At 40.6% G+C, this 8,674-nt stretch overlaps 2 protein-coding genes across 2 annotated transcripts in view; one reads left to right on the forward strand and one right to left on the reverse strand.

Moving 5' to 3' along the window:
- The window catches only part of LOC104963977 (collagen alpha-1(XI) chain-like), a 41,117-nt gene extending 36,962 nt beyond the window's left edge, over positions 1-4,155 (forward strand). Inside the window, exons 15-22 of the mRNA XM_010792676.1 lie at positions 1,257-1,301; positions 1,850-1,903; positions 2,567-2,611; positions 2,712-2,765; positions 3,117-3,161; positions 3,257-3,310; positions 3,408-3,452; positions 4,087-4,155. Coding sequence (XP_010790978.1) covers positions 1,257-1,301; positions 1,850-1,903; positions 2,567-2,611; positions 2,712-2,765; positions 3,117-3,161; positions 3,257-3,310; positions 3,408-3,452; positions 4,087-4,155 — 411 coding nt within the window. The remainder of the gene's footprint in view (positions 1-1,256; positions 1,302-1,849; positions 1,904-2,566; positions 2,612-2,711; positions 2,766-3,116; positions 3,162-3,256; positions 3,311-3,407; positions 3,453-4,086) is intronic.
- Positions 4,156-5,520: 1,365 nt separating this feature from the next.
- Positions 5,521-6,741, reverse strand: LOC104963978 (inner ear-specific collagen-like). The gene is made up of 4 exons (XM_010792678.1): positions 6,702-6,741; positions 6,573-6,626; positions 6,089-6,196; positions 5,521-5,601 (listed from the first exon to the last, which is right to left on the reverse strand). The coding sequence occupies exons 1-4, from the start codon at positions 6,720-6,722 to the stop codon at positions 5,521-5,523; spliced, it is 264 nt and encodes an 87-aa protein (XP_010790980.1). The 5' UTR covers positions 6,723-6,741.
- Positions 6,742-8,674: the final 1,933 nt, after the last annotated feature.

Here is an 8,674-nt window from a genome sequence, read left to right on the forward strand (position 1 = left end):
TAAACAGAAGGGCAACCATGGCAACCATGCTCCGGGGTCTTCCTCGCTGCTTTTGGTGTATTTCGGGCGGGCAGCCAGCGCCACTTTAACGGCCTAGACATATGTATCTACAAATCGTTTCCAGCTTTGCCAGCGGTCTAGTTGTGAACGGACAAAGTTAATGAACTCGAATGCGTGGAACGGAAGCCCTTTTTTTGTGCTTTGGCGTATGGTTTAACCGGTAATGCGTCCCTCCGTGGGGCCGGTCTAATGCCAAACCTATAATCCGGATCCCAGAAGATCTGCTATTTTAAAGTAAAGTCAACACAATATAGACCCCTAAATACTAGTTATATTAAAGAACGAGAAAAGTCTTAACATATATATCCTTTTTGTCAAAACATAATGAAAATGTGCGTGGAGGTGATGACGTCAGAGCAATCGTCTTATGTTGACAGGGCTTAGCCCCGGACAGCCCCAGCCCAATTTAACCCCTGGGTATTTGTGAGGGAGCTCCTATATGGCATTACCCCGCTGAAGCTCACCAAAGTTTAACATATTTCATAGTTCAAAGTTTTGTCAATTGTTTTGTTTATTGGTCAAATACTGGTTTCTAATGGTTTCTGAGGAGTTTTACTGGAATGAAAGAGCACAGAGTACAGAAGCAACAAAGCAGCATACTGCATTAAACCTGACCTTCACAGAGAGGTTGAAGTTCATGTGGAGAGAAGGCTTCAGTAGTCTGTCTGCACTCTGTTTAGTTTTGCTATCTTAAAATCAATATAGTAAATGTGAGCTAAAGTGTGTTGCCAATGTAACCGGTTAGAACTCAAAGTTGCGATGAGGTCTTAAAATGTATGGGAAGGGTCTTAAAAAAGGTCTTAAAAGGTATTAAATTTGACTTCAGGATTCCTGCATATACCCTGCTACTGAATATGTATAATAAAATAAGGAATGTAAATATATCCAGATGAAGTTTTTTCTTAACAGTCTAGATTGCTTTAAAACTGAGTGCTGCAGAGATTACGTATTCTTGTCAACAGACATGTATTTTCGTATTTAATGTCATAGAACAAAACATAAAAATTCAGCTTGTATTAACCACGGACCCTATTTCAGGCAGATAACCAAAAAACACATTAAAAAAATTGTTGGTTTCAATACGAGGCAATCAGAACTGGAAAAATGCTAACTTACTGTATCTCAACGTTTTAGGACTCATTCCTGAACAACCATATATAGAGGTATCATCTTGTACTGTGTTTTTCTTTGTTTAGGGCTCACCTGGTTTATCTGGCCCTCCTGGTCCTGTCGGACTACAAGTGAGTGTCTTTACCCCCGCTGTCAGTTTCTTTGCAACAGACCAGGGATTTTACATTACACTCAAAATCAGAAAGCAATTCTCCTTTATCTGTGCAATAAAGCTGCTTATAAATAAACAACATTTACAATATAATCCACTTGACAACATGCCAGCCCATTACAGGATACATTGAAAACAACATTGAAAAAAACAGGCCTTCTTCTGTAATACCTTTCTTACACGTCCAACGAGTGTAAAACTAAACAATAAGCTTTTGTGAAAGAAAGACGTGCTCCTCTGAATCCTTTTTAATCCCTAAGCCAGTCCCTCTTTGAACTTTGAGTTCCAGGCAGCGAGGCGCTGACTCCCATGTTCTCTTCCCTCTATTCGTGGGTTTACTTTGATTCTGTTTGACATGAAACCAGAACCTCTGCCTCGTAGTATTAACACAGGCACTGTGAACAGTATGCAGTAATCTCTATGATTAAACCTTGCTTTGAATGCAGCGTTTTCTATGTATTTTAATGATATACTGTTGCTAAATTGACACTGAATCCTTTTCTGCAGGGGCCTCAGGGGACCCGAGGTGGCTGCGGGCCAGAGGGGCCCTATGGGCCTGATGTGAGTGATGCGCCGTCTGATTACAGCTGCTACACAAGTAGATCTCTAGCTTTGCTCTATTCTGAATGATTCTTCTATAAGTGAAAGTTATCATGCTTTTCACACTAGCACACCACTGCTTTACAATATTACCATGTGGTGGTTCTTACATTAAGGGCTTAGTTCAACAACAACAACAACAACAACAACAACAACAATTCTGTCATGACATTATTCTTCAACAGCAAATGAACCTAGTGACCTGTGTGCCAAACAATAAGAATTATTATTATAATTATACAACATAATAATAATCAAAAGCCCCGAAATATGTTTTTTAAAATTTGTCTTCTTTTTCTGGTTTAGCCACAAAGCTAACCATGTCAAGCAAAGGATTAAACAAAAAGAAAAAAAGTATTATTTGACCTTTGGAACTACAATGTCGTATTTTGCAATTGCCAGATCTGCTTTTTGGAGATATTTGGTAAATATCTGTCCACCTTTTTCTTAAGCGTTTCACAGAATGCTTTGGAAAAAGGGGAGGTGTCTTGTGCATGTTTTACAGCTGCACCAACTGTCTCAATGATGTGTATAAGGTTATACATTTCCCTCTGAATACGGACAATGGAACTGATGCACAATGTGGAAAATGTATCACTCATGCTTATATGAACCTGTCTCCAGGGGGAGAGTGGACTGGATGGTCCTCCTGGTCTTGCAGGGCCGAGGGTAAGCAAACAGGATTTTATGATACAATATTTGTCTGGTATTCATAATTATGAATATATATGTGTATAACATACAGTATGCTTGTGTGTGTGTCTCACAGGGTGCTCCGGGTATGACAGGACGAGTCGGAGCGCAAGGAATGAATGGCTCCAGAGTAAGATTACACCATAACTACTCATTATTGTGCAAGTGAAAGCTATTTTAGATTATTAGATTTAGTGGTAATTGTTTAAAATGAGTAAAAACTGTCCACTTCCAAATTTTCAGACAAAGATGCCATCCTTAGATTGTTTGTTGTTCTCAATCAACAACAATGTAATTTACAAGGAAAGAAACGAGTGACTGTGAATTAACGTATGATATGTAAAATGAAAAATCAAGCTAAATTATTTTTATTTTATTTATCCTTTATGTCTGTAAAGCTTCATACACCTCACACTGAGTGTCCTAACTGAGTTTGCAGGTTACTTCCTGTGTGTGTAAAACGGTTTATTGTTTCTTCCAGGGCGACATGGGACCTGCTGGCAGTTTTGGTCCCAACGGCCCACAGGTATACATTTGCTTTGGTTGTATATACGCTGCAGTTATTTAACCTGCTGGACATGTTTAGAGACTGTGTTGGCACTTTACTTTTCTCTTGACTAGGGGCCTCTAGGTTTAGAGGGACAGATGGGACCTCCAGGAATCAGAGGACTCCAAGTGAGTACAGTTCAAGGCAAGACGTTTGACCGTGTGGTGTTGTTTCATTCATTTTTCACCAGTAAAGTGCAGAAGGTTAATGTCTTCATTTACACAGGGACATCCAGGACTGATCGGGGCTTCTGGACCTAAAGGAGAACCTGTAAGTGTTCTCTTAAAGTTAATGTTTCTTGTTTTCTAAACTAAAACAGTGCACAGGCTTGAGCTTGAACAGAGCCGCACAAAGTGTAAGTCACACAGCTGATGTGAAAGGCTCTGCTTTACTATTTAAGACAATGATTTTTCAGTTGTAAAGAATTGAAATTAATTCTGTATATTGCACATGCATGGCTGAGGACAACATGTAAAGAGTAACAGGAGACCAAAGGACAATACATATACAATGATGCATTTAGATAGCAGCTGATGGTTAGCAAATATTTATTCAGACAGCAACATCTAATTAAAAGAACATTGGACAGAGTGTTGTCAAAATAAAGAAATGCCCCATGCTTTCTCAAGAAAACAAGAAGTGTATAAGCAAAGTGGGAGAAGCTTTCACAACACAAACACACTGCTTCCATCATCAGTATGTTATTGAACTTGCATTACATTCACTGTTGCTCTTATGTTTCTGATTAAGGACGATTAGCATTATAGACTGTTTGCTTCAATATTTTGCGTGTTCTATAGATAAGGCAATTCCAAAGTAATACATCCACATTTAGGTCTGCATAAAATGCAATATCTTATCGGTCTTTTTCATTTTGCGTTTATTTTCTTCCTGTTCATATCAGGGGCCTGTGGGGCCAATGGGGGCCCGAGGGGATCCCGGCTTTGAGGGGCCATTGGTGAGTTGTACTTAAATATTTTCTTAAGTGAATTACTTCATCACATTACAGTCACACACATGCACTGTAGACACACACACACACACACACACACACACACACACACACACACACACACACACACACACACACACACACACACACACACACACACACTGTAGACAGAGGTGCCACAAGCAGTTGTGAAGGCACTGCAGAAACATCCTCATTCTCACAGTGCCATCTGCTGTTTGTAGTGTGTCAGTGGATCAGGTAATGGTGCTGTGGGACTCTGAAGTCACTGGCCGTTTCTCAATCTTGAGGATGCTGGCTTGGTAGTCGCGTACTTCCAAGTCACTTCCTTCAGAAACGAAGCAAGTATGCTTCCAAGCCACAGCTTCGGAAGTACGCGACTACCAAGCCAGCATCCTCAAGATTGAGAAACGGCCAGNAGATGTCTGTGGCTCCTTCCTGCTGAAACGCTGCAAATTTCCCCTCTGTGGGACGAATAAAGGTATTCTGATTCTGATAATGCTTCATATATCTCAGAGTTGCTTAATTTCACATTGGCTTTTAGAGTTATTCTTGTGTCTAAGATTTAAAAAAATTCTTATAACCTAAATGTACTTATTTCTGGACATTTGTTGACATAATCATTTAATTCACATTTGTTTTGTGTACTTGTTATGGCATGTTAGTAGGTGTCACTGATTAGAATTGAATATGGAGGGATGAATCCCTCTTTAATCGTCACACATGCAGAGCACACAGCAAAATGTGTTCTCTGCTTTTAACCCATCCTAGCACCAGGAGTCTAGTACTGGGGGCAGTGGGCAGCTATTGTACAGCGCCCGAGGAGCAATGGGAGTGAGGGGGGGAGGGGGGAAGGGGGGTGTCCGGTGCCTTGCTCAAGGGCACCACGGCAGGGCAGGAGGTGAACTGGGACCTCTCCAAGTAGCAGTCCACACTCCATCTTTAAGGTCTGGTCTGGGACTTGAACCGGCAACCATACAGCTCCCAGTCCAAGCCCCTACTGACTGAGCCACTGCCGGACACACTGTAGTACAGCACAAGGATAATGATGTAAGTAAAGTAGATGACAAAAACCTGAATAATCACACTAGATGTTATAAGATAATATGTTCACTATTCACTTTATTTTAATCTCAAATATGGCAGAGAGCTGTAATCCCTAAACACTAATGACACATCAGTTAATATGCCTGACCAAATCGAGAACCAGGAGTTTGTTTAATTGATATTATTGCAGTCAAATGTTGTTAATTCACTCACATTTGGATTTGGAAATGAACATGAAGGAGGCCGCTGGAGGCTCTAAAGTTTCACAGTTAGATGTGAAGTTTGGAACAACACATGAAGTCATCTGACATGTCTTGGTGTTCAGACCCACAAATCATCATCACTGACCTTTAACCCACGGCCGCCCTGTTTTCCCTGAAGACCAGTTTCTCCATTTTCACCCTGGATGAAGAAATATAAAAATCAGTGAAGCTTATCTCCTCTTTCACCTTCACCAGGCTGCTTCTCTCGCTTGGCTTAAAGCGCATGTAATACAATATTATGCTGAAAATAGTGTGCTGCAATGTGGGTTAATAATCTGGCTATCATGTTTATTTTGCAAGTTGCCAGTGTTAATCAACTCAAACAAGTGGCATGTTATGTGAAAAGTTGAGCTACATCAACTTATATTAGCTTTTATACACACACTTAAAAACATTGAGTCACTTGTTTAAGGAATCTTATGTTCATTCAAATGTTTTACCTTTATTTTGCAAATTCAAGTTTTTGTCAAATAATATTCTTGCAGTTCGCTTTAAAAAGAAATACCCACTATGCATTAAAGTTCATTCTCAAGCTTAGACTTTTTTTTCTCTTTGTTGGAAAACATCCAGCTCCTAATCGACATCACTGTTATTAAAAAGTATTTTAACTGTGCTCTTTACTGTACCTCAGTGCCACTGGGGCCAGGCTGGCCCTTGGTGCCCTCGAAACCTTGGAAGCCGAGGGAGCCCCTCTCTCCCTGAGGACCCCTAATTCCGGCTGCCCCCTGAATACCCTGAGAAGAAAACAAAAATGATTTTTTTTCTCATGAGAAGGCATAGAGACATTGTACAGAAGTACATAAATGGACAGGTTAGCTTTTTGGGAAATATGTTGACTTGCTTTTTGTGAGTCTTAATGCCAACTTTGTGAATTTGATTAACATAGACTTGCATACACAATCAATGTTCTGTTGACCAGTTCATTATCATGATGGCTTTCGCAAGTGTTGAGAAGTTTGTTCAGATTTGATGTACCTATTTAGGTACAGTCACTTTTACTTTGTGTTGAACAGAAAATGTATAAGCATAATTGCCTTAAGTAGCTCTATGAAATTGTATTATTCTTGTTAATGGGCCTTATTGAGAGAACAGGAAGTAGCTGGCTCTTACTTTGTCGCCTTTGGGTCCTGGATCCCCTTTGTCCCCATCTGGTCCCCTTTTACCCTGTAAAGAAGTAAATGTTCAAAACCAATAATGTTTTGCATTAAACATGTTTGTAAATCTATAGAGAGCACTTACCATTAACCCGGTAAAACCCATAGGGCCCTTTGTCCCTAAAGTACCCTGTAAAAAAAAAAAGTATTCAAAATGTATTACACAGCATTGTTCAATAACAGCATTTTACACTCTCCTTTCTGAATAGCAGACTGATTTCACTTTTGTCTTATTTCTCTGAAATGTGTCTTCCATCAGAGTAAATAAGAAACACAGTGTCCGTTTCTCAATCTCGAGGATACTGGCTTCCAAGCCAATATTTCAAGGATGCTACATCATCAAGTGGCGCAGCAGGACCGTTCCAATGTCCAGCATACTTGGAATTGGCATACCGAAATTTATTTTCGGTACAGTTTATGTTGAAACCGTTAGAGAGAGTGGCACACTTGTTAGCCTGTTCCATTCTTCTTCGTTTTCCGAAGCTGTGGCTTGGAAGCATACGTGCTTCGTTTCTGAAGGAAGTGACTTGGAAGTACGCGACTACCAAGCCAGCATCCTCGAGATTGAGAAACGGCCAGAGCTTTAATTTGTCCTCCAAAATGTTTTGCTGCCCCTGAGTCGTGATGGCAATAAAGCCACAGACAATGAACTTCCTCCTCTTCTGGATTTGGAAACAGCCTCCGCATTCCAGAGGTGGGAGCACTGAGGATTTAGAGAGTGAAAATTAAAAAAGAGAAAGAAAGTGAAAGAGAAAGGGAGTATTTTATCAAGGGCAGGAATTCTGGAGGCAGTGTTTGAACAAGGATAGGAATGCTCTGCGCGTGGCAGAATAAGTGCTGGGAAGGAGAAGAGAACATCAACAGTGCGGGGAGTGAACTGGAAAAACAGAGTGGGATTAAACTGTGCGAGATATGCTGGGTGTGCAATGAGCGTGGGTTGATGAGAATGCCACTATGAAACATAATGTGTATGTTTAGAGAACAGCAATTCCTGTTCGTATAATTATTCCATGTGACACGCACACAGAGCAGCTTTTAATTCCTTTTGTGCAGATTCACATTGCAGGAAATCAGTCCATCAGTCACATCTACACGGCCAGATGGGAGTTCATTGGCTCAGCCAGTGATGCTGCCCCTGGGATTGCTCCGCTGCTCTGCTACATGATGTAATGGTTATGACAGGCCTCATTGCAGGATAATTAAAGCTGGTCAGGAATAATGTGAAATTGCCCAATGATGGCTTCCGCTGCCAATGTAGGAGGAAGTTATTAACCACTTTGTTTGAGCGGACACTGCCCTTTCATCCAGCAGAGTCATTTTGGGGATTTGGCTGCTTGTTTTACAGACTCGATACGCTTGAATGATGGAGCAGAAGCTGCTCTTTTCAAGCCGTCAGTGTGGTCAATTTGTCTTTTTCAGTCATCTGACCTGTTTATGTGGCTGCCATCTGCTCGACCTTGCAGCATAGGAAAAAGTTCCCGTCCGTCACTCTGTATCTTCCTTTGCTTGACCCCCACGTAGAACGAAAGGGTGCCGAGCAATGTGCAGCTGAATCTGGTTTACTGCCAAAAGCATCTATGAATTTGCTGGAACTGGCAGAGAAAGGTAAAAGAACACTTCATTTTTGGCTGTTTTTCAAGGTTTGGTCGAGGCTCCAAAAATATCAAGGTGGATACATAAACTGAAACGTAACCATATGTTAACAGTCAATAGAACAAGACTGTAGAGGTTTTCAAAGAAGAAATATCCAATTAATCTGGCCTGATTCACTAGTACACTTGGTTGGCTCCGGTTATGACCAGAAGATTTTGATGGCTATTGTTAGCTAACGTCAGCCATTTATAGTTAGATGTTGCTCTAGTTACATGACTAATTCATCATTATCTGACAATTATTACTTAAAAAGGCTCCCTTTGAATCAAAAATGATAAAATATCTGTAAACAAGTCTTGAAAACGGCTGGAGACGCATTGAACAGTAACAATTTAAAGTATAAACAGCAACCTTTATCACCACATTGTTGACATTGACTAAAACTAGGCTTAGCAGAAAAAGTCC

The sequence above is a fragment of the Notothenia coriiceps genome, unplaced genomic scaffold (assembly GCF_000735185.1).
Source record: "Notothenia coriiceps isolate Sejong01 unplaced genomic scaffold, NC01 NC01_scaffold00036515, whole genome shotgun sequence".
NCBI classification, from domain to species: domain Eukaryota; kingdom Metazoa; phylum Chordata; class Actinopteri; order Perciformes; family Nototheniidae; genus Notothenia; species Notothenia coriiceps.

Coding starts and splice junctions, on each gene's coding strand:
- LOC104963978 (XM_010792678.1), bottom strand. CDS start 6,722: ATGGGTTTTACCGGGTTAATG. Junction 6,197..6,572: donor CAGGACCCAAAGGCGACAAA/GTAAGAGCCAGC, acceptor TTTTCTTCTCAG/GGTATTCAGGGGGCAGCCGG. Junction 5,602..6,088: donor CTGGCCCCAGTGGCACTGAG/GTACAGTAAAGA, acceptor TTCTTCATCCAG/GGTGAAAATGGAGAAACTGG.